This window comes from Pseudopipra pipra, chromosome 21, assembly GCF_036250125.1.
Source record: "Pseudopipra pipra isolate bDixPip1 chromosome 21, bDixPip1.hap1, whole genome shotgun sequence".
Classification (NCBI taxonomy): domain Eukaryota; kingdom Metazoa; phylum Chordata; class Aves; order Passeriformes; family Pipridae; genus Pseudopipra; species Pseudopipra pipra.
In genome coordinates this window covers 7,552,797-7,575,799 of record NC_087569.1, presented here as the reverse complement: position 1 = coordinate 7,575,799, position 23,003 = coordinate 7,552,797, and the positions used below count along the sequence as shown (strand labels likewise).

The 23,003-nt window shown below is 45.6% G+C and overlaps 2 protein-coding genes and 1 long non-coding RNA gene across 6 annotated transcripts in view; 2 read left to right on the top strand and 1 right to left on the bottom strand.

Annotated features, from left to right (window-relative positions):
- Positions 1–3,658, top strand: part of TMIGD1 (transmembrane and immunoglobulin domain containing 1) — a 4,840-nt gene extending 1,182 nt beyond the window's left edge. The window contains exons 3-7 of one of the 2 annotated variants that reach the window (XM_064677545.1): positions 692–970; positions 1,769–2,047; positions 2,844–2,947; positions 3,210–3,241; positions 3,550–3,658. In XM_064677545.1, the coding sequence (XP_064533615.1) occupies positions 692–970; positions 1,769–2,047; positions 2,844–2,947; positions 3,210–3,241; positions 3,550–3,553 (698 nt within the window). In that variant the 3' untranslated portion in view covers positions 3,554–3,658. Of the gene's footprint in view, positions 1–691; positions 971–1,768; positions 2,048–2,843; positions 2,948–3,209; positions 3,246–3,549 lie in introns of those variants that run through there. The other variant, XM_064677546.1, reaches the window with a different exon arrangement.
- Positions 1–4,943, bottom strand: part of LOC135425350 (uncharacterized) — a 10,402-nt gene extending 5,459 nt beyond the window's left edge. The window contains exons 1-3 of one of the 2 annotated variants that reach the window (XR_010435559.1): positions 3,702–4,943; positions 2,574–2,712; positions 869–1,074 (exon numbers count right to left, since the gene is read on the bottom strand). This is a non-coding gene — a long non-coding RNA (uncharacterized LOC135425350). Of the gene's footprint in view, positions 1–868; positions 1,075–2,573; positions 2,713–3,701 lie in introns of those variants that run through there. The other variant, XR_010435558.1, reaches the window with a different exon arrangement.
- BLMH (bleomycin hydrolase) lies at positions 4,501–23,003 on the top strand. 2 transcript variants are annotated; one of them, XM_064677526.1, is made up of 12 exons: positions 4,501–4,666; positions 5,836–6,033; positions 6,381–6,490; positions 7,127–7,268; positions 8,504–8,592; positions 9,520–9,612; positions 13,259–13,414; positions 13,927–14,085; positions 14,183–14,250; positions 14,672–14,789; positions 16,766–16,835; positions 22,011–23,003. In XM_064677526.1, the coding sequence occupies exons 1-12, from the start codon at positions 4,516–4,518 to the stop codon at positions 22,160–22,162; spliced, it is 1,506 nt and encodes a 501-aa protein (XP_064533596.1). In that variant the 5' UTR covers positions 4,501–4,515; the 3' UTR covers positions 22,163–23,003. The 2 variants fall into 2 exon arrangements, with proteins under 2 accessions (XP_064533596.1, XP_064533597.1); XM_064677527.1 differs by lacking the exon at positions 4,501–4,666 and adding an exon at positions 5,254–5,359.

The window sequence follows — 23,003 nt, the reverse complement described above, 5'->3', positions numbered from 1 at the left end:
GAACACTAGGGAAGAGACAGCTTCAGAATTCTTTATGTTCACAAGACTTTATATTCCAAGCTATATTTATAGTTCATTAATCCATGACCCAGGCTACAGCAGTGAGTTTCAGCCCATTACAAAAAGTTATTTCCCTTACTTATTTCATTTAGTATGTCCTGAGGTTTGTACAACTCTGCAGCTGCCAGACTCAGCTTGTCCAGGATAAAGCTGAGGGGCTGATTAACTAATTTATACTTCCAAGGACATCCAGCTCCAGCTGAAAAACAGAGTATCAGTGAGCAGAAAACCCGAGGGCACAGTGGTACTGCAACAGTGATTGGTGGCAGGAGGGAGAGGAAGACCAGCAGGAGGGTGAGGAAGACCAGCAGGATGGGGATGATCTTTTGCTGTGTGTTACATGGTCACTGCTGGTTTTGAGACATTTTGTTGTCACAGGTCAGGCCTTGGTGTTCTGTTGGTCAGCTGCAAAAGCCTGACTTTTGTTTTAAATAACTGTAAAGGGAGCTTTGTGATGAAGACTTCTTGTCTCAAAAACTAACACCCCACCTGAGAACAGCTCTTATGCTGAAGACTGAAAGTCTCAGTCCCTCCTCCAAGGCTGAGGCATGGACAAGTGAGCAGGGCAGCTTTTGTGGGAAGGGTATGGCTTAGGAAGTTTACTGTCCTTGTCCTCCTCCTCCTTCTGCAGGTTTGGAGCTGTCCATAAATAACCACGCTGCCGACTTCCCCCTGTCTACAACGCGTGGCAGTTCAGTCTCCCTCTCCTGCCTCGTCCACAACAGCAGCCAGGCTGAGAACCTGCTCTGGTACCGGGGAGATGGGCAAGTGGGTCTGAAAGATGGGAATAAAGTGAACATCAGCCACATCTGCATCCACCCAGTCAACGAGTCTGACAACGGAGTCACCTTCACGTGCAGGCTGGCGCGGGACAAGTCCGTGCAGGTGTCTGTGATCCTGGATGTCCAGTGTGAGTCGCCAGGGTGGATTTCTGTGCGGAATGGCCGGGGTGGGACGGAGCCCTGGGCTGAGCAGTGCGGTGTCTGGGTGGTGTTTTACACCCTTGTGTGCTGCCTTCACCAAGAAAAAATGTGTTTAGGAGGAGATAACTCACACTGTAAGACACTCCCTTTCCACAGTGTGCTTATGGCCTGATCCAAGGCCTCTTTTATAGGGATTGGGCAGGCCCTTAAGAAAGAGGTCCTGGATACGGCCCTGACTCCACCTAGATTCTTTCCCAGGAGTAAAAGCCAGGGCACAGGAGATACAGGAGTGACAGTCTCTGCCACTGATTTCCCTGCTGATTCCTGGGATCAGGAAAGGCTGTGCAACTGTGATGTGTTAGACCACTGAACAAGGAGTACAAGGGATGTGTGAAGGGAACTTATGTTTAATGGTGGCCATTCTACAAGTACCTGAAACTGGAGCAAGGTGAGGTCAGTCTCTTCTTCCAGGTAACAAGTTACAAGAGGAAATGGCCTCAAGTTGCACCAGGGGAGGTTTAGATTGGATATTAGGGGAAATTTCTTCACTTGAAGGGGTTATCAATCAATGGAACTCTCCAGTGCAGTGGTGGAATCACCATCCGTGGAGGGATTTAAAAGATCTGTAGATGTGACACCTGGGGACATGGTTTAGGGGTGACCTTGGCAGTGCTGAGTTAACAGTTGGACTCAATCTTAGAGGGCTTTTCCAGCCTAAATGGTGATTTCTGTGATTCTACGAGCAGCATTATTAATGGCCCATTGAACTGCATTGCTGTGAACAGTTCCTCCCCAGCTGAGCGGAGAAGAGACCCTCCAAATTGAAGAAGAGAAAGATGTTACCCTGACCTGCAACTCCAAATCCAACCCTCAAGCCCAAACAACTTGGTATAAGGACAACAACAACTTGACCCTACAGGAGGGTCGTTATGTACTCCGCCGGACGAGTGAGGTCCTTCAGCTCTCTATCACAAAAGTACAGAAGTCTGACAATGGGACCTACACCTGCGTGGTGGAATCTTCCTTGGGAAAGGGGACAAAGGATTTCCACCTGATAATTGAAGGTAACAAGGCTGCTGTTAGACAGTAAGCTTTATAATTAATTCTCCATTCTCTTTTATGATGGCAGCAATCCATTTATATTAAGACGTGTAAGTGGAATGTGGTAAATTCCCTGTGTTAACTTCTGAGGGCACAGCAACAGAAGGAGCTCTCCTGCTCCTGTGCCTGGCACCACAGCACCAGGAAGGGCTTGTCCTGCTCTACCTGTTATTCAGAGGTGTTTGGCAAGTGTGACCCAGGGCAGGCTCATCCCCCTGTCACATCTCCCACGCTGACAGGGCACACTCGAGCGTGGTTTGAAGCAGCTCAGGTCTTACTTGAAGTGTCTTACTCTGGCCACAGTATTCTGTCAAGCCCAAAGAGCTGCTTAAGGTTCTTAAGAGAAGTTGTGCTCCAGAAATGGGGCTGGGTGCTCAGGTCCCAGACAGGTGACACCAGGTGAGGTGACCCACAGGCATCTATTTCCCACCCCCCATCCAGGCCCCTTTCATTTCTATACTCCCAGCACAAGATAAAAAGCAATATTACCTGTGTCATGTTATTCCTGAGCATAACAGTGCCTGGGGGACAGACTCTTCTTCTGGAGCTGATGCTTCCATTCTTCTTCAGTTAGCTAAAACCCGAGCTCAGCTCCCTTCTTTCCAGAGGACTAACGCACACAGTCAGCCTGCAAACAGCAGAGAGAGCAACAGTGACAGCTGTGGGAAAAGAAGTCGGTCTTTCTGCAGTCCTGTAAAATGTTCTGGGTTATATGACTGCACTAATCTATCACATATCCAACCTCCTCTTTCCTGGCAGATAAAAAACCTGTTTTTCCCAAAGAGGCTGTTATTACTGCTGTCGTGGTGGTTGCAATCGCGATATTTTTTGGAATTGTGGCTCGAAGAGATAAATTCTGTAAGGTAAGGAAAGCTCTAGTTTCATAGGGAAAAAAATAGTTTGTTGCAATAATCTGGGTTTTTTCTGCCTTTTCTATTCTACTTCATAGTGTTGCTTTCCACTGTAAGAGAACTGCTAGATACTTCCTCCTGCATTAGAATTACCAGTAGATAAATCAAATATTAGATATTTTAAAGAAGGCATCACATACTTGCAAGATATTTGTAACAATATCCCTTTGGTCAGGAAATGTGAAAGATAACAAGACTGTTTCTTTCTTTTCAGTGCTTCAAGAAATCAAACAGCGAAACAGCTCTGTAAGTATTTGACTGCTTATTCCAAATGAACTTCCTTCTTTAAAATTGCCAGAACCTGGAAAAGAGCACTCAGCATGACCCACACCTTCTCTCCCAGTGGAGAGTGGTCCCTGGGAATATGGCAGGACACACACAGATCCTGCCCCAGGCTCCTGCCATCCCAGCACCCTGGCTATGTATGGAGGCACTGGGGATAAAAGTTAATGGTGCTTTCTGGAGCTGAACTCAGCCCAGGTGAATTCAACTCACTTATGAGGAGGTTTTTCCCAGTAGGTGATTTTTCATTTCTTCTGTTCGTTTTGCTGCAGGTGAAGAACACAAGGTTCCTGTGCACGCCCAGAAAACATAATTTCTAGGGGTGGAACTACGGCCTTGTGTGAGATGATGAGATAAAGCACTGAAACAAGTTTTTCGGGGTCAAGTTTATATGGTGTTTTTTTCCAAACTATAACTGGTTCACCTGTTGATTCTACCCTGCCACTTAGAGCACTGCTGTGGAGGGGAGGTTGCCTGAGATGATGCCGTTTCTTCCCCTCCATGCTTATTCTGACAAGGAAAATGCACGTGCAGTCAGGCATGTGGGTTGTGGATCAGTCCACAGAGGAATCTGCACTGGATTGCCCCAGATTGTGATGCCGATGCACACAAATGATGTGAGGTGCTGAGCTGGCAGCTGCTTTCTGTCCTGCAGTGCCATTCCACAGGGTGCTGGGGTGGTGGTCACCCAACTTCCTGCCCCTTCCCGGTGATCCTCTGGGCATCTCAGCTCCTGTTGTGAGGGGAAAGCTGCCTGGCACTTCAGACTGCCACTGCACGTCCTGTCTCTGTGGCTGAGACCAGACTCCAGGGCTCGGGGCAGCCCCAACCACTCGATAGCACACAGTGAAGTTCCAGTGTGGTTGCTCCAGCACCGCAGTGGCAGGAAAACCTCTCCATCCACCCCTTCTCCCAACAAATGTGCCACTCAGGCACTTTTCTCAAGGTCCTGGCAAGCTGTGGAGGCCTCATCATGCCTTGGATGGTACATTACTAATGCTGCAAATAAACACAGTGTGCTGTAAATCAATTTGAGACTGCAGTGCGCCAACACTCTTCTTGGAGGAGCAGGGCTGTTACTCATCAGGGAGACTCCGCAGCCTGATCCGGAGCGTGATCCAGAGAGTGTCCTTGACTGACGTTCCCCAGGGCTCAGGGAGGACCATGTCGGTGCCACCTCATGCTCCTGAGTGCCTGGTGCCAACACTGCCGTTGTGCCAAACTCAGCAGAGTTCAGGATGACACTGCAGGGGTGGAGCTGGGAACAGTGGGATGGGGATGTTCCAGTTGGGTGTCCCTTGCCCAGGGTGACACCAGCCCTGAGGGAATGTGGCTGCCTGAAGCCACACACAGTCCCTGGCACTGCTGCTCCTCGGGCAGGCGTGAGGGGTCAGTGTGAGGGGCGGCTGTGAGGGTCAGTGTGAGGGGTCGCTGTGGGGGTCAGTGTGAGGGTCAGTGTGAGGGGTCTGTGTGAGGGTCAGTGTGAGGGGTCTGTGTGAGGGTCAGTGTGAGGGGTCTGTGTGAGGGTCAGTGTGAGGGTCAGTGTGAGGGGTCAGTGTGAGGGGTCAGTGTGAGGGTCAGTGTGAGGGGTCTGTGTGAGGGTCAGTGTGAGGGTTGCTGTGAGGGTCAGTATGAGGGGCGGCTGTGAGGGTTGGTGTGAGGGGTCGCTGTGTGAGGGGTCACTGTGAGGGTCGCTGTGAAGGGTCGGTATGAGGGGCCGCTGTGGGGGTCGGTGTGAAGGGTCAATGTGAGGGGTAGATTTGAGGGATCTGTGTGAGGGTCTCTGTGAGGGGCCGCTATGAGGGATCTGTGTGAGGGGTCGCTATGAGGGGTCAGAGTGAGGGTCAGTGTGAGGGGTCGCTGTGAAGGGTCGGTAACGGGGGTCGCTATGAGGGGCAGGAGCGGCACCCCCACACCAATCGTGTCCCTCACCGCGCTCCGTCCCCCCTCCCATCCCCGCTCGCCCCCCGGCCGCGGCCCCAGGCCCCTCTTCCGGCTTCCGGTGCCGGCGCTATAAGAGCCGCTTCCGCCTCGGGCCCGTGCCGGGAGCGCGCGCCGCCGGTGCCGCCATGAACGCCCGCGGTGAGCGGGGGGAGGGAGCCGGGGGGGTCTGTCCGGGAGGGGTCGCGACCGCTGGGGGGGTAAAGGGGGTGCACGGCGGTACCTCAGCCATGGCGGGGGCGGTTAATGGGGTGAGGGGTGTTGGCGGAGGGGGGGGGCAGCCGTTACCGGGGCTACGCGCGGGGGAGCCCTGTCCATGATGGGGGGGGAGACTCACCGTTACCTCGGGGTGGGGAAGGACGATTACCGGCCCTTAGCGGGGCTACGGGCGGGGGGGATCCAGTCCGTGGGGTGGGAGACTGGCCGTGCCCTCAGCAGTGGGTCTGGGGGGGTTACCCGGGCAGGGGTGGTGGGAGAGGGAGGGGGAAGCGTTACCGGGGCTGTGGGTGAGGGGGGGCCGGGAGACCCTGCGATGGGCCGGGGAGGGGAGGGGGTTCCTCGGGGGGTGTTGGTGGTGCGGGGCCGGCCGCGACCGTGTCCCCGTGTCCCCTCGGCAGGGCTGAGCACGGAGAAGGCCGTCGCCTTCAGCCGGCGGCTGCGGGCCGAGCCGCAGTTCCTGCTGGCCCAGAACGTGGCGACATGCAACGACCCGCTGGAGGTGTGCCTGCAGCGCCAGGTGGTGCAGGACACCGTGCAGGTGTTCCAGCACGCCGTGCCCGCCGAGGGCAAGCCCGTCACCAACCAGAAGAACTCCGGTGAGAGGGGGTCGGGCCCGGGGTGGTGTTTGGGGATTGACTGGTAACACTGACTGTGCTTCTGGGAGCCCTTTGTCCGGGCTCCGGAGCAAAGTTGAATCCCTGCAGCATCTCCTGAGTTAATAACAGACTTCAGGCTTGCGGCGTTTCCCTCTCTTTCCTCCTGTAACTGAGACCGGTGCTCGCAGTGGAAGATTTCAGAAGTCCTTCAGAGCTTTTTGGTGTGGTACAGCCCTGGCCAAAGGCTGGAGGCAGAACTGTGTCATGAATCTCGTGGTAAAAGGAATTGTTGTGCAGCTCTTGAGTACAGGCGTTCCACTTTAATCCTTGTTCCTTTGATCTCTCAGGGAGATGCTGGATCTTTTCCTGTCTCAACGCGATGCGTCTTCCTTTCATGAAGAAATACAACATTGAAGAGTTTGAGTTCAGCCAGTCCTATCTCTTTTTCTGGGATAAGGTACAGTCGTGCGGGTTGTGCTAGGGTGGCTTATGCAATCAGGTGTTAGTGTTGGGACAGGACTTCTTTTAGGCTGGGTTGTTTTAACAATACATCTGGAAAACACACATGGGAAGAAACTTCAAAAGTTCTTTTAAAAATGCATTTTAAATGCAGGTCGAGCAAAGTGTGACTTTCAGCTTGAGAAGAAAGTTGTCAACATGTTGATGCTTTGGAATAGTAAAAGTCTTTTTTTCAAGTGTTACTTGACACTTGAGGAGTTACTTGATATTTCATAAGTTACTTGTTGGAGGCTCAGGGGAGACGTGATTGTCACTCGTGCTTGTCACCTGCTGTGTGTCTGCTCATCCCCCTAAGGGAAATCAAGCGAATCTAGTGCTAGTTTGGGCCAGGCTTCATTGCATAACTTCTGCTTCACATTTCCTGTTCCCCTACCCTCAAGCTCTGAGCTAACTCACTCCTTAATGTTTGCTCTGTAACAAAGAGGTAGCCCCTGGAATGCTAGAGGGGGAAAATAAGGATTTCAGTGGATGAGCAGGAAGTAACTTCATCTATTTTGTACTTCCAAACAACCTGAATATTCAGCAATTAATTATATGTCAGACTTAAAAGGGTTTTTTTCCCTATGTGTTTCAGGTGGAGCGTTGTTACTACTTTCTAAATGCTTTTGTGGAAACAGCCCAGAAAAAGGAGCCGGTGGAAGGAAGACTGGTCCAATTCCTGCTGTCCAACCCCACCAATGATGGAGGACAGTGGGATATGCTGGTTAACATTATTGGTAAGAGAACTGGTCATTAGGAGCCCTTCCTGAAATTGCAGACTGGTTTGAGGTGGGGAATGGAACAGAAGAAGAAACTGAGTTTGGGACCTGGGAATTTGCCAAGGAGCACGATGCCATTAACCACTACCTTTCCTAACCAAGGACCTTTTTCATGCTGGGCTTAAATTCTCTTGCACTGCTTTAGCATATTGCTGCTGATGATAAGAGCTCAGAAAATCAACAGAAATAATCAGATATCCCAGACTTCCCATTTAGTAAAAAGGTTCAATCCCTTTTTACTCCACTTGTCAGCTCAACATTATTTATTTATATCCATGTGCACAATTTTTAGGGCACAAGGTAAGGAAAAAACGTGGCTACACTTGGGTGTGTCTACCAGGCAGGAGCAAAACTACTTGGAGTTGCAGCCTGAAGTTGGTACAAAGACCAGTGAGAGGGAATTGATGTGGAATGTGGCAGTGCTGGTCTTACAAAGATCCAGCATAAACGGGATCCTACGCTGATGGAGAGACTTAATTACACCAGCACTTGCTTTCATTTGTGTTGTGAAACAATGTGATACCTTTTGTAAATCAACAAGCCAATAACAGATATTTAGAATCACAAAAGGAATTTGTTTCTTTGAAGCCTGGAGGTTCCTTTTTTCCCCTCACCCATTTGTTATTAATACTTAATCAGGGCAAAGAAGATTTTTGCTGCTGCAGTTACATCCAGAGCCTTGCATGGTGTGATCTGTTATTGGTACCACAACGTAGGAAACAACTGAGCTGCTGCTGCTATTTTATAAGTATTGAGGAGGAAAGGGGACCAGGAAGTTAGTCAGTTAACTGTAGATAAACTACATAGTAGAGTGATTCATAGGAGGCCAAATCTTTAGAAGATATTTCAGGAGCTTAATTTTAAAGTAATCAAGTTGGTTTTCTTTTTTCTGGTGAAAAGAACTTCTTAAAGCACTAATTAGTTTAGAACTTTTAAATGTTGAGTTAAATGATACTGAGCAGTTCAGGGATTCCACATTCTGGGACCCCTGTGGAATGTGGTTCAGAGGTGAAGATTCAGTCACAAATTAAAATGTAAACTTGGAGTACTTGTAACTTTTTAAGTAAAAGACTTTCCCTTATAATCTCTGCACAAATCCAAACTCTCTTTAGCTTTTTCATGGGCACAAGCAAAGTGTGAGCATCTGTTGTGTGGAAAAGCCAGTTGTTAACCTGTAGTTTTATGTCTTTTAGAAAAGTATGGTGTTGTCCCCAAGAAATACTTCCCGGAGTCTCACACCACAGAGGCTACTAGGAGGATGAATGAGATCTTGAATCATAAGGTAAAATTGATTTAGATGATATAATGACTGTCAGATTTGATAAAAAAGATGAAAAAATGTATTTTCAAAACAGTGAATCTTAAAAATCAGCTTTCACTCTAGAAGTGCCCAGCTTAGTCTGAAGGAAGGTGTTAACTGATTCCCTGAACTACAGAAATTAATTAACCTGGGAAGGTGCTAGTGTAGGTAGCTAGATAAAAAAGGTAATTAAAATATTTTTTTTTACAATGGAATTTGATTATTTTTTTTCCAGTTCATATGCTGCGTGCTCAGGGAAAACTGCCTGCTGAAATCCACATAAAAAATGCAAAGTATGTGCTGAAATGAGCCTAGTGTGTTGTTAATGTTATTCTGGTCTTGAGCACAGCAAAGCAGCTGGTCCTGAGGGAGCCCCACTCACTGTTCCCAGCCTTATGGATGGTGACAGTAATGGGAAGTGTGTGCTGCTCTTGCTGCAGTTGTGCATGCAGTGGGGAAATGCTGCTTGCCTTTTATCAACCAGGAGATCAATTATGCATTAGAATTGCAAAATAAATGTTACAGTATGAAGACAGTGTGTTCTGTGAGTCACAGAGGTGCTGATGTTGTGTGGATGTTGTACCATCAGTCATGGAACCGAGAGAAATCAAGCCTTAAGAGCTTAATGGCTGCAAGCCTCACATCAGTGGCTGGAAAACTGTAATTGAATTGTGACTATTTGTTAATCTTTCATTATATTTTGCTGATATCTTAAAGCATTCAATTATCTTGTTATTTTTTTAATGAATCAATCTCAAACTAAGCCTTCTGAAGGGTGTTTTCTTTTCATTTTGAAAACATGCTGTGAAGAGTAAAATAGGTGCTTGAAACAACCAGATGGGAAGTCCTGGAACTGTTTAGGTGGCACCTTTCATACCCTTATAATCAAACGACTTTCTTTTCAAACAGATGAGGGAATATTGTTTGCGGTTAAGAAACATGGTGGAAAGTGGAGGAAGCAAAGGAGAACTTTGTTCTGCCATGGACATGATGATAGAAGAGGTAAATAAACTTGTAGAAGGGGTAAATAAATAAAAAGACACGGATCTTTTTGGAACACAGGGCCAGAGTGGAAGGGATTTCTTCCTTTTGTTCAGCCAAAACAAGTGCCTTTTTTTGCCCAACTAGAAGTGTGGTTGGAGCTATTCAAGTGAATTTGTTTTGCAGTGGCTTTGTTGCTCACCTCATTCTGAGATTTTCTCATACTTCCAGACAAAGATCTTGAATCTATAGATTTCAGGATGATGACACTTTATAGATATCTGCCCCTTGCTGCAGGAAAACAGGATTTTGTGTCTTGAGAGGTCAAAATAGCAGCCTGTCAGGCTCTTATAAACAGCAGGAAAGAGGTTGAAAATCATGTTCTGATGGCTTTGAATGCAAATCTTGCAGCACGAGTGTTGTGCAAAGATTCCCCACAAGAGAGCAGAAAAGAACCACAGAAGGGAGGTCTCTGCACAGGGCTGAGTCCAACTGTGGGCTGATCCTGGGGGGCAGCAGAGGAAGGAATCACAGCCTCTGTTTCTGGCTGTGAATTAACTCGACCTGCAAGTGCAGTGTCTGCAGTGCCTGAACCTCCATCTGCTCACACAGAACAGGAGTGACCTGTGTCATTTTTCTCATTCTGTACTACTCATACTTGGGTCTTAAACTGCCAAAAATAACTTTAGAAGTTGAGGCTGTTCTAGTTTGACCTAGTCCATGCACTTTAAAAAAAGTACATATTTCATTTATTTCTCAAACATACAGTGCCAAGTGGTTTAATGTTTGTTTTTAGATGAATCACTAAATCAAATGTTTTGGTGTTGTGTGTTAGTTTTTCTGCAATCCAGTCAACATCAGTATTAGTCAGAACCTACCTCAGGCTATTTCTGTGAAGTTTTAGGCAGTTCCACTAATATGCAAGTATTGATTAATGTGCTGGTTTGAGTTTTCAAATTTCATCTTTGCACTTCATGTAAAAACCTGTAGCTTCTTTTTATCTAGTTTTAAGGTTAGATTAAAAGAAAACTGATTCATGTTCCTTGGATTTCACCTAAACTGTTGTGAAATGCATTTGTGCCTTAAGATGAACAGAATTCTGTGCTTTGAGCCTACCCCAGCATGTTGCCAGTCAGCTCTTAGCTGAAAGGTGAATTAATGTAACTTGCATTCATGTGAGTGTCCAAAAGCCCTTGGAGGATTTTACAGCAGACATCAAAAGCTTCCTGGAGATGGTCATTTTTAGGGCAGGGACACTGCAAAATGTCTCTTTTGTTTAGAGCTTCTTGCCCTCTGACAAGGGGTCCTGGAGCTGACCTTAAAGGGTTATTAACTGATTGCAGTTTGTCTGTTCTGTAAATGCTTAATCCTCTGATGTTAGCACAGCATTTTTTCCTGCAGTAGTAACAGTGGTTTGCATGTGTTTATATGTATGTAGGTGGTGTTGTTGCCTCTGGTTTTTTTTGTGGCAAAGCAGATCTTGGTTTTCTTCTGTGTGGTTTTATTTGCATAGCAAATCTCAGTTTGCTCCTGCTGGGAGCAGCACTCAAGCTGAAATGGGGGAGTTCTACTGGAACACACAATTAAATATTCACTCCAGAACTGTATAAACATTCTCTTATCAAACCAGTGCACAGCAGGTCGGAAGTTGAAATCAGTGCAGTTCATGCAACTGAATTTTTCTCCTTTGCTGTTCTCCTTTATAGAGACTCTTCCTTATCAAGAGTATCCTTTTCCCCTCCTTACTCATTTTGGGTTTTACCACAAGCCCCTATATCTTTGCCTTATCTTGGTTCTAGTTGTCACTGGGTTGATATAAGTCACCTTTTAATTAAAATATGCTTATTTTATTTATTGATGGAGGAAGCTGGTGAGATACAAAGAGATGGCCTGTGTTGGGTGTGGTGGCAAAACAATTGAGGGAGGCCATTCCCAGGCTGCACTGCCTCTGTTCCCTGGAGACTTCTGTCTCCATCACCTTCCTTCCTCTGCCTGGAGCCCATGTGATTGCAGCTCTCCTTTTAGGCATTTTTCTTGCTTATTTTGTTGCCACAGCCTCATCTTTCAACACTTGTGGTTATCTGAGGTCATGTGGGTGTAGCCACAGCAAATGGTACCTTTCGTGCAGTATGTGCAAAATTAAATATTTATGGTAGTTCAGGGATTTACACTTGCTCTTTAACATATTTATTGAGGAATAAACGTGTGAGTTCCTGCAGTAAAAACCTCATGCCCACACCCTTGTTTCAACCTGTAATTAATCTTTTCGCTTGTTTTCTTAAATTGCTTGGAGCAAGAACACCTTTATTTGTATTTTGTGCACAGCCAGGTCCGTGTTACTTAACATGAACAGTGCATTCCTTTTGCTGTCAGCACAAAAGCACAAAGGCAGTTCTTACAGAGCCTTAGGATCCATATAAATCAGCTCTACCAGCTCCAGGAAGAGTAAGTCAGCTTTGGGAAAGGTAAGAAGAGGGGAAAGTGTGAGGACTGCCAGCCTGGGAAAGCTGGCACAGACCCCAGGAGCTGGATCCCAGTGGAGAAGGTGCAGTTGAGACTTGACTCCCCCTCCTCTTGTTTTAAATAACCTGTTGGTTCCTTGCAAGGAAGAGACTTACCTTGTGCTCAAGACATGGACAGAGCTGAAGACCAGTGTCAGCTGAAGTAAAACAGATTCAAACCTGTTTAACTGTGATTAAATTCTCTGTCCCCAGAGTACCAGTGGCAGGTCCTGCTCAGTGTCCCTAAAGACACTCATCTGGTTACACTGCCAGTGTCAGCACGTTCCCTGATAAGCCCTGTGAGAAAGGACAGTAGTGGTTCTGAAGTGCAGTTTCATGTTCTGATTTATAAGGGGGCTGACTTGAAATCTGGTCAACTTTTTGTGTTAAAAATCCAAAGAAAGCTGCCAGCTGTAAAGGATGTCACAGCCAGCAGGCAGGGACCTGGAATTAAATTACATAACCTGCCAGCTCAGCCCTGAACAGAGATGTTGTTAAATGTTATTAAAACAGATGAGATTATTCTGGGCTTTTGAAAAGAAACAAAGGCCCATCTTTGAAATCCAAATGAACATTACAGTTAAAAAAAGGGATTAGTGCAGGGGAAACACTGGGATAAAATGCCCATGTTAGAAGGTCTGGTTTGTCCCTGCATGGGGCAAACACCTGGTGGAACAGGTGATGCAGAATGCTCAAGCCTTTCTGGAATCAATTTGGTAACGTTTCTCTTGCATTGGGGGAGTATCTTGTTGGAGGAACTTCAGAATTATTTAGGAAATGTTGGAATGAGACTGGGCAGTGTCCTGGCTTTTGCTTTTGGCTACTGCATTCCTTGAATAACTTGGAATTTGTAGGTTCAACCTTAAGCTTCTGTTTTGCCTGTGGTTTACTTGAGAACATGGAGTGTGAGAATGGAGGGAGATGCTGTTGATTTTTCCTGTGGCCTTTCAGATTGGTTTTGAACTGCTGAAACACCCAGATTTCAAGGGATAAATGCAAATAATTCACGTGTGTGTTTATTCACATTATTCAAAGGTGACCGTTAAGATCTCATTTCTCCAGCTGGTTCTCACATGGGGAAATCCATCCTGCAGTGGCATTGCTGTGGTAGGAGAGGCAGACCTGCATGTTCCATCAGGCTCACAGCTGTTTGCTTCTCTGGGCAGGTGTTCAGAATAGTGAGTACTTGCCTGGGCAGCCCTCCGGAGACCTTCTGCTGGGAATTCCGGGATAAGGAGAAGAACTACCACAAGTACGGCCCCATGACACCGGTGCAGTTCTACAACGAGCATGTGAAGCCTTACTTCAACATGGAGGACAAGGTGGGGGTGCTGAAAGGCTTTCCAAGACCTCTGTTTGCTGCTAAGCCACTTATTTTCCACTGTTTCCAGTGTCTGTCTCCACTGTTTCCAGTGTCTGTCCCCCCTGTAACTGCAGCACATGGGGTGGGTTCTGCTCCCCCAAGGCAGAGGGCCCCGTGTTTATTCTCCCTGTTGTGCTGTTTGTGCTCTGCCCTTCAATCATCTGTGATCTCACGTTGCAGCTCCACGATGATTTTGTAATGATTAAATATGCAGTGATCTCACCAGTCATAACAGGTCATAAGGCAGCCATTAGAGCAGGAATAACATGCAGAGCTGCTCTGCCACAGTTAGGAGGTGAACTTGTAAAACAAAACAACAAACAAACCCATAAAAATGCTATTTCAGTTAAGTGGCTTGTTTGCTATGGGACAGGCAGGTATCTGGGACAAAAGCCATTCCCTGAAATCCTTCCAGATCCACTGCTCAGAGATTTCAGTTGCACTTCTTTATGACATCTTGGTTTTTGGCAGATTTGTCTAGTGAATGATCCTCGACCTCAGAATCCCTACAACAGGCTGTACACAGTGGAGTACCTGGGCAACATGGCTGGGGGCAGGAAAACACTCTACAACAACCAGCCCGTGGAGGTCCTGAAGAAATTGGCTGCAGCATCTATTAAGGATGGAGAGGTGGGTTTGGCTTCTCTTCATGGATGGCACAGTGCAGCCCATGCCATGGAAAACCCCTGGGATATGGCCCAGACACGACCCTTCCCTCTGTTTGCAGGCTGTGTGGTTTGGCTGCGACGTGGCAAAGCACTTCTATGGCAAGCTGGGAATCAATGACCTGAATATGTGAGTAGAGAATCAAACCAGGATGCCATTTGGGATATTTGGTGAGGACAGGAACAGTCCCTTAGCTTCTTAAGAAACTAATTTGTGCATACTTTGGATTATATACCCCAAAAGATTATATTTAAGTAATTCAGCAGCACAGAAATATTTTCACTTGTTAGTTAAATCTGAATCCTTTAAAGATGCACTACAAGTAGTTGTTAAATATTCTCACTTATTTAAATTGTCTAATATCTGGTGAGAGAAACTCCTAAAGGGATCAGGTTTTTTGCATTTATTTTGACATTAAAATTAGTTGAACTCTGTTCAGTGCCAGTCTGTGCACTGGCTCCTGGGACAGAGCAGTCTCCTAATTCCCTGATTTACCAGTCAGAGCTCTCCCTGCATCCTTTTTGATGTGGCTTATTTGGCTTTCTAATAGATTTAATCATGAGCTGGTGTTCGGTGTCTCCATCAAGAACATGAACAAAGCAGAGCGACTGATCTTTGGAGAGTCCCTGATGACCCATGCCATGGTCCTGACAGCTGTCACTGAGAAGGTAGAGTCTCCTTCCTGAACTTCTGATGCTGGCAGGGATTTATTGGAATATCCTGGGTGCTTGTTTGGTGTGTAAGTTGCTCTGCCACAAGGCCTGGTTGTTTGTTCTCCTTGTGTTTGTTTGTCTGAGTGCTCAGAACTATAAATATTTAAGAAGAAGGGAAGAATTTTAGACATGCCAAGGGGCTTGTTTCCTTTTGCCCACAGACTTTTATTGGAGAACCACTGCATGGTCAGTCCAGTCTGTTTTAGAGCATGAAGCTCCTGGTAAAATGCTGTAGGAGGCTCTGTAACAGTGTTAAAACCTCCTGCAGCTCCCTGGCTTGGGATCTCTCTGACCTCTAATTAGAGGAGGAAAACAGTGTCCAAAATAGCTCCGTGGCTGAGATGAATCCACAACTAAATCAGCTCCTGGCAGTATAACAAAGCACATAATGCAGTAAAAAGAACCATGTAAAAACTTACAACTCAGGGTTATCTGCAATGTTGATGTTTCCATTTATTTCCAGAAGTTGTCTTTAATAAAGTTTCTTTGAAGTGATCTCTTCCTGTCCAACATGACCTTGGCTTGAGAAATAACAGCTTGCACAGCACAGAACAAGTTTGCTTGAGCTCTGGAGTTTGGGGACTCGAGATGGGACTGCTGAGTCATAATAATTTTTCCAAGTTACTTTTTACAACTCAATATAACTTTTCCTGTTTTCTGCACTCTGAGCTCTAAACACTTCCATTGTGTATCAGATTGCACGAGCATTTCTTAAAAGTCTAACTAAAAACCAAGGAAGATTTGTTTTATAGTGGTACTTTTTTAAAACTTATTTATCTGTTCCTCACTGAAGCCTGTACTTGCACTGATGGTGTGAGTGACTGGCAGCTCCAGTCTATGGTCTGTATTTTTAAATTAATTTTTGCATACTTAAATACAGTTGCATAAGATGTGACTAAATGTGACCTGAATTCTTTAACAAAGGGAGTAGAAGATCAGTAGATGATGGATGGTGTGTCTGAAATCAAAAGATGATTTAAAAGAAGTTATCCTACAGCAAGTTCAGAATTCAGAAGCTTTTACACTTTCAAAATGGGCAAAGTTGTTTCTACTTCTTGTTTGTAAATGTCTTAACACTAAACATTTACTTAAGCTAAAGGAGCTTTGATAAACTGAGTTGAAAATGTAATACTTTGGATTTACCTGCTTTATAAAAAGGCTTTGAAGATTTAAGAAATCCTATTACAATTTTACAACATCAAAGATTGATTTGGATTAAATGCACCTTTTGGTTAAAAACTTACTGTACATGAACATGCTCATCCCAGTTCCTGTCTGGGAGCTCTCAAGTGTCTCACCTTAAGGACTGTCCTATATTTTTGAGTGAGAACAGAAGCACTGCAACAATATTCCATTGAATGTTAAAAATGGATTTATGAGGTGTTTTTTCAGGTTACTTTTTTATATTAAAAGATTTTAGTAGCAATGCAGCAGACTTGGGGCTGTGTCCTTCAGCTGGATTCTTCAAGGGTTTGCAGTTGCTCTTACTGATGCTGTTCTGAATTATGGGAGTTGCTTTGTTGTCCTTGTTCTTTTCCTCTGATTCCCAGTTCAGGCAAGTTGTGCATCCTGCATTTCAGAAGGCCCCATGCCCTGATGGGGGATAGGGATGGCTGCTTAAATTCTGTGAGTCAGTTAAGGCCAAATTTGAATTTAGTTAAATTCAAGTGTCGTTCTGGTAAAAATAGGTATTTATTGCAGGCTCTCTTCCTGACCACATTTTCTCAGATTTTATGCAAGTGGGTAGACAGGTATTTTAGCAAGTTACATTTCTCCAACTGTTAGCACTGTGTGGAACTCTGTGGTGCCTGCAGACTGTTGGGAGGAGAGCTCTGTGGTTGCTGGTGCTGGATTTGGACATGGAGGGGATTGGCTGCTCTTCCCTGGCCTGTCCTGCACTTACTGAATGCCATTGACTTGTTTTGTCACAGGATGGGCAAGAAGATGCATTTGAGAAATGGAGAGTGGAAAACTCCTGGGGTGAAGACCGTGGCAATAAAGGTAATTTATGGTCATGGGAACAGAGGGCTGAACATAGTGTTTGGAAATAAGGACTGGTTTGTGTGTGGAAGGCATGGGAAGATACTTTATCTAAAGTATTTTATCAAGGTTTAAATCCTTCATTATCACTTTCTTAAAGTTGTTTAGTTTATTGCTGTGAGGCTGCTGATTTTCTTAAGCCTTGACACCAATCTGCTGTTGACCACAAAGTAAATTCCCAGCCATAATAAATTCCCCTTATCCCTTCCTAAAATCCCCAGCAGCTCTGTCACACTGGTCAGAACCTTGGCTATTTGTTGCTCAGTCCTTTGCTGCAAAACACAAGTGTGAAAAATCTGGTAGCATTAGTCCAAAACTATGACGGTACCTCTCCTGTGAGATACCAGGAATTCCTGTGGATGTGTAATGGATCTGTTCATAAGGGGACAGGAGATAAATGCTTGGCAGTATCAATAAGACAGGATCACTTCCAAGGACTGCACTGTATAGGAATGCTTTTTCCTTCAGGTATGAAAGCAGAAATAAAGAGTTCACTGCAACACTTGTAAATGTACTAAAGCTTTTGGTAGCAGAGCTGAGCTTGAGTCTGTCACTACAGTTGTCCCTTCTGTGGGATCTTGTGCTGCCTGTAGCTGGTGTTACTGAATAACCTTCCTGAGCCATGTGTGACACTGAAGTGGTTTGTGTTTTCTTTTAAAGCACTGTTTATCAATCTGCAAGATTTTGCTTACTGATTTTGTAAACGAGGAAATGAGGGCATGGCTGGTCCCAGCTTGTGAACAGCTGCAGTGCAAACTGTTCTAGCTCTAACAGCTGGCTGTGGAAAAAACAATGAAAAAATGATAGTTCTGGCTGCCTTTTGGAAGCTGTGCCAAAGGCAGGGTGTGCAGCACCCCTGCAGTGTTGCTCTCTGGTGTGACAGGCACTGGGGGCACAACATCAAGTCCTTACGGCCTGCCCTGGTGTTCCTTTGGAAAGGCTCTGGCACGTGGCAGCAGCGTGGACAGAACCCTGAGTCACAGCTCAGCAGTGCTTTAGGAAATTGCTTCCAGTTACTTCCATGCTCATGGAAAATGGGAATGACTTGAAGATGTTTCTCTGCTGGGCTGGGGGGCAGCTCTGACCTCCCAGGCCCTCGGTGAGCGGGGCTGGTGGTGTGAGAGCCGTCCCTGCTTTGCCCTGCCAAGGGCACTCAGCTTTTCCTGATGGAGGGAAAGCCCGTGGGTTTTGTCATCTCCTCTGTGGGACAGATGTGGGCTCAGCTGTGGCACAGCCTCCCTGCTGGGTGTGCCAGGCTGGACAGTGTCCCAGGGCACAACAGTCACTGCTGACCACATTTTTCTGCTGCACATTAATCCCAAATGTTGTGCTTGTAAGATTTGGTATGGCAGAACTTTCCCAGGACGTCTTAGGTTTTCTTCTGGGAATAGACTATTTCTGGAGAACTGTTTTAGGATGTGGTCTTACTCATAAGCTTTTGATAACATGAACAACTAACTAAAACATAGAATATTCTTGGAAAAGTGTCTTAATTTATGTTGTGGCCTGTTGGTCTTGCAGTAGTGTCTGTTCTGAGTTAGCTGTATCCATTCACAGCAAAGTATCCCAATAAAAATCTTCAGTCTTGACAAAACAGTGGAACTGTTGACGTTCAGCCTTCAGGGCTCGTCCATGTGACAGTAGTAAAATATACTTTGGGATGTTGGATTAAGCAAAAAAAGCCAAATCCATACTGAAGGAACATCAAAACTTTTTATTGTCTCCAAGTAAAACTATTTTGTTGAGCACTTCTGTGCATAATAGAGAATGTAAAATATAAAAATGTGCTGGGGTTGTCAAACACTTTGCTTTGGGACACTCCAGATGCTTGGTTTGTGATGTCAGATGCTGCTGGTGTGAGAGGAAGGCTTCCAGGAAGGGCCTTACTCAGCTGCCTTACAGCACCAGTGGACTTGGGTTAGTTCTGCAAACACTGAAGTTAAAAGGTGTCTGTCAGCAACTTGTGTGGGTTGTATATGATCCTTGGCCAGTTGTTCTTTATTAAAACTGGATGAAGACTGGGTTCAATTTCAGAATATTGGCTGTTATTCCCAAATCACAGGGCAATAACTGAACCCTGACACTGCTACAAGTGGTACCTGTTGAGCTGTGACTGAGCAGTGGCATTTCTGGGCTGGAGCATCCAAATACACTGATTTTTATTTTTTTTTTTCAAGAATGAGCTCTTCTAGAGCTGTTTAAGAGGAACTACTTGTCCTTTGAAATAAAATAGGACCCCAAAGTGACCTGAATAAACCCTGCCCAGCCTTGTCCACATCCCATCTGTGTGGACTTTGCAGGGTGAGTCACTGTCCCTTATCTGCTTTGTACTGGTGGAGACCACGGTCTCTGGAAGGTCTTGCTCAGTCTCTGGAAAGTCTTGCTCTCTGTCTATACCTTGTTTTACTTAGAGAGTTGTCTGGAAAAGTGCCTTGACAGAAAATCCCATCAGAACTAGGAAGCTTGGCTCTATCTCAGACTGTATTATCTCAGGGAGGTGAATCCCTGAATTGATTTTCTTGGGTGTGACCACCCAACCTGCAATGGAACTAAGGGCAGTTGGACATATCCCTCAGGGCCCCTTCTCAAACACCAGAAGAGGTGACTTAAAGTCATAGAATCATTTAGGTTGGAAAAAACCTTTTAAGGGCAAACAGAGTCCAGCTGTTAACCCAGCACTGCAAAGCCCACACTGAGCCATGTCCCCAAGTGCCACATCTACACATCATTCACATCCCTCCAGGGACAGTGACTCAACTTGACAGGGTTTCCTTCTTCCTGCCCTGACTTTTTCCACTCAGTGTCCATTAGTAGCTGGTGTGGGAGGGTGAGGACTCATAGTTTGAGCTCTCTTGCTGTGATAAGATAAAGTGTAAGATTTTTATCTGCCTTATCTGGGAAGCAGTGCTTGGGTAAGTCAAGCACAAGAATCCACATCAGCAAAGAGGCAGCCAAGGATGATGATAAACTTGGCACATCCCAGCTGGGTGTGGGGGACACCAGTAAGCCCCAACTCCCAGTATTTCTTGGACAGGGTGCTAAAGGGTCCAGCCTGCAACAAAACACCAGGGACGGAGTTGGGTCACTAAACTCTGAGCAAACAAATGACTATTTGTTGGGAGGGAAGAAAGTGTTTTTCCTTGTTGTCCCTCTTGCTTTGCTGCAAACACATTCTGAGGTGCCAGGTAACACGTGTTTTCCCTGACTTGCCTGGGACAGGATGGAAAAACTGTGACCCCTGGTTTGGGGATCAGAGTGTGGGCACGTAACTGACTCCATCCCATGGAGTGGGCAGGACTGAAATCTTGTGGTAGTGCTTGTCCTGGAGAAAAGGAAGCCCTGGGAACAGCAGCCTAGCATTGCCTCTCCTGAATATTTAGTAGCTACATTTATATCTGTTGTAAAAGTGTTTCTTGGAATCCTCTCTGTTTTTCCTCAAGGAATGAACACAGCTGCTGACAAACATTGCTTGTTTTTTGAGGTAAAAAAGTCACTTCCCAGTCAAATATTTCCTTTCTGGTTTATTGGCACTTCTTCAGCCATCCAGGCAAGTTTAATTATTCTGAATACTCTTTTGTTCTGGAGACACAGGACATTATTACCTAACTTTGACCTCAGCTTATCCCATAGGATATCTTTTTTTAAAAGCAAGCAAGAGGGCAATACTAAATCACACTATCACATCCCTTGGGATAGGGGTCCATCTGCTTGTTTTGGCATGACAAGAACTTTCCTGTGATACATCTCCAGCTCCAAGTCAGCTCCCTTAGGACTTTTCATCTCTTGTCCTGGCTGTTGCTCACACGCTCTTCTGCACGAGGGCATTCCAAGGATTTAAGTGCAGCCATCCAGTGGCAGCACCTGCCCTCCCCTCCTGCCCACAGTGCCCTGTGCCAGGCACTGTCCCTTGGCTCTCCCTTGGGCACAGAGGGGCTTGTGCCGAGTCCTTCGGGCACTTCCAGGGGCTTTATTTTCAGGTGGCTGCAGGAGGTGTCTCCTGTGGTTAATAAGTGGTTGTCATTGCTCTGAAAGCCACCTGACTTATTTGCATGTCCTGAGGTTCTGCTCGACGCTTCCTCCTCCTCAGACGCCGCGATCCCAATCGGCACCGCCGGCTCCGAGATACGGGGTGTCAGAGGCACAGTTCATTATCCTCTCAGGGTGCAATTACTTGTTGGCTCTTGGGAGTGAGAGGTTTTTGTGTGTCCCAAGAACTCATATCCTGAAGAGAGAATAATCAAGGCAGCTCCCTTTGGCAGTGTTTCCAAAATGGCTTCTAGCTGGGGTTACAATTGATAGGGGGTTTAATTTATAGGAATTATCTGATCTCTTGCTTTAGAAACAAGATGGTGTAGATAGATGTGTTTATTGTCCACATTCTTTGGACGTTTTCTTGTTTCATTTGATTGTGTGATGATACTGTTTAAGGACACGAGGAACTTTATTACATAAAGCCTTCTCATCTGTCTGCTAAATGCTTCCTTTCTCCCAGCCACTCTCATTTGCAGCTCACCTGGAAGAGTTTGTTTCCAATGGTGGCTCTGCTCAAACCTGTGATCCTCTAAATGTGACTTCCCCCACACCAGTTCAAAGGGTGTTCACTGAAATTCTCTGTAAGAATTATATTAAGGGGGGAAATTAAGATGTGGTTCAGCCTAAGTGGGATTTAGGTGGCTTTATGTTTGAGGAAAGCAGGCAGCTGCCTCTTACTGCAGGAACTAAACCAGCAAAGCTTTCTTAAACCAGAACTGGTTTGGATATTCATTTGGAAAATTGCCTTTTACACAAAATCGTGAACACTTCATAAGCCAGATACTCAATTTTGCATTCTGCCTTAAATGCCCTTTTTTTTTTTTTAAGGTTTTTTATTTCCCTTGAGTATTCTCAGTGCCTGTTTTAACAGAGGAAACATAAATTATGGATATTCTGGGACTTGTTTTTCCTAGTGGGCTTCTCGTTTGGCCTTTCAGGGCACACGAAGAACATCCTGTCAGTCTGTGTGTTAAATTCTTTGTGGGTTTTCTTTTGTTTGGTTTGTTTGTTTTGAGAGAGAAGCAGTGTGAGCAGGTCCTGTTTGATGCCCTGTTCCCAGGTGAGACTTGGCTCTGTGCTGTGATGGTCTGTTCTCACCCCCAGGTTACCTGATCATGACGGACGACTGGTTCTCCGAGTACGTGTACGAGGTGGTGGTGGACAAGAAGCACGTGCCAGAGGAAATCCTGGCAGTGATGCAGCAGGAGCCGATTGTCCTGCCAGCCTGGGACCCCATGGGGGCTTTAGCCAAGTGAACTCCAGAGCATTTGCCTCTCCATGGTCATCAGAAGTAGATGCAATAGAGAATTCCAGTGGTCGGAAGCCATAGCCAAATGATGACGTGACCAAGCACTCGGCCTGGTCCGTATTCCTGAAATTAAGTTAAGGATCCTTGGGAAATAGCGCTTTACTGCCTCGGCTGATCAAAGCTCTCAGACTGGCTACTCCAAAACTCAAAAGGGAAAAGGAAAAAACTCCTCATGAAAACACATGACAAGTGCTGTCAATGGCAGTTTGATTTTACCTTAAATTTTTAATGCAAATCAGAGTAGTAATGTAGTGGAATTATCTTGACCAGTGTTTTCCCTAGAAAAAATGGGCATGAAAGGCCCTTTAAAATTAATAGCTAGATGACAGAACAAACACATTGAGATACTTAATTAACTAATTATGCTCTGACTTGTTCCATAAAAGAATGCCCCAAAATATTTTATATATTTACATTTTTAGTTTGGCTGAAGTTTTGGAGGGGGACGTATGCATTGAAACTGCTAAAAATTACCTTTAGAAAACTTTTCTCTTCCTGCAGAATTGGGGAGGGGGAACTGTTTCCTGGAGGTATCCAGTTTCACTTGTTTTTATTCTTCCATTATTGAGCTGGGACTGGATAACCCACCCCAAGGCCCAGTGCTGTGTCTGTGCACAGGAGCGCTATTTTTCACTTATATTAGCAAGAACAACCATAAATATGTTCACAGGTGGAGTTAGTGTCATGCTCAACAGAAAAACCAATGTTTTAATTGCTGCATTTTATTTGGTTGTTTTAAAAAACAAGATGGTGCTATGAAGCTTTTGAATAAACACTTTCTAAAGTGA

Bases quoted from the DNA above. Each gene is read 5' to 3' on its own strand.
- BLMH (XM_064677526.1), top strand. From the start codon at position 4,516: ATGACACTGCAGGGGTGGAGCTGGGAACAGTGGGATGGGGATGTTCCA. The intron at 6,034-6,380 runs GTGAGAGGGGGT...TTGATCTCTCAG, and splicing joins CACCAACCAGAAGAACTCCG to GGAGATGCTGGATCTTTTCC. The intron at 14,251-14,671 runs GTGAGTAGAGAA...GCTTTCTAATAG, and splicing joins GGAATCAATGACCTGAATAT to ATTTAATCATGAGCTGGTGT.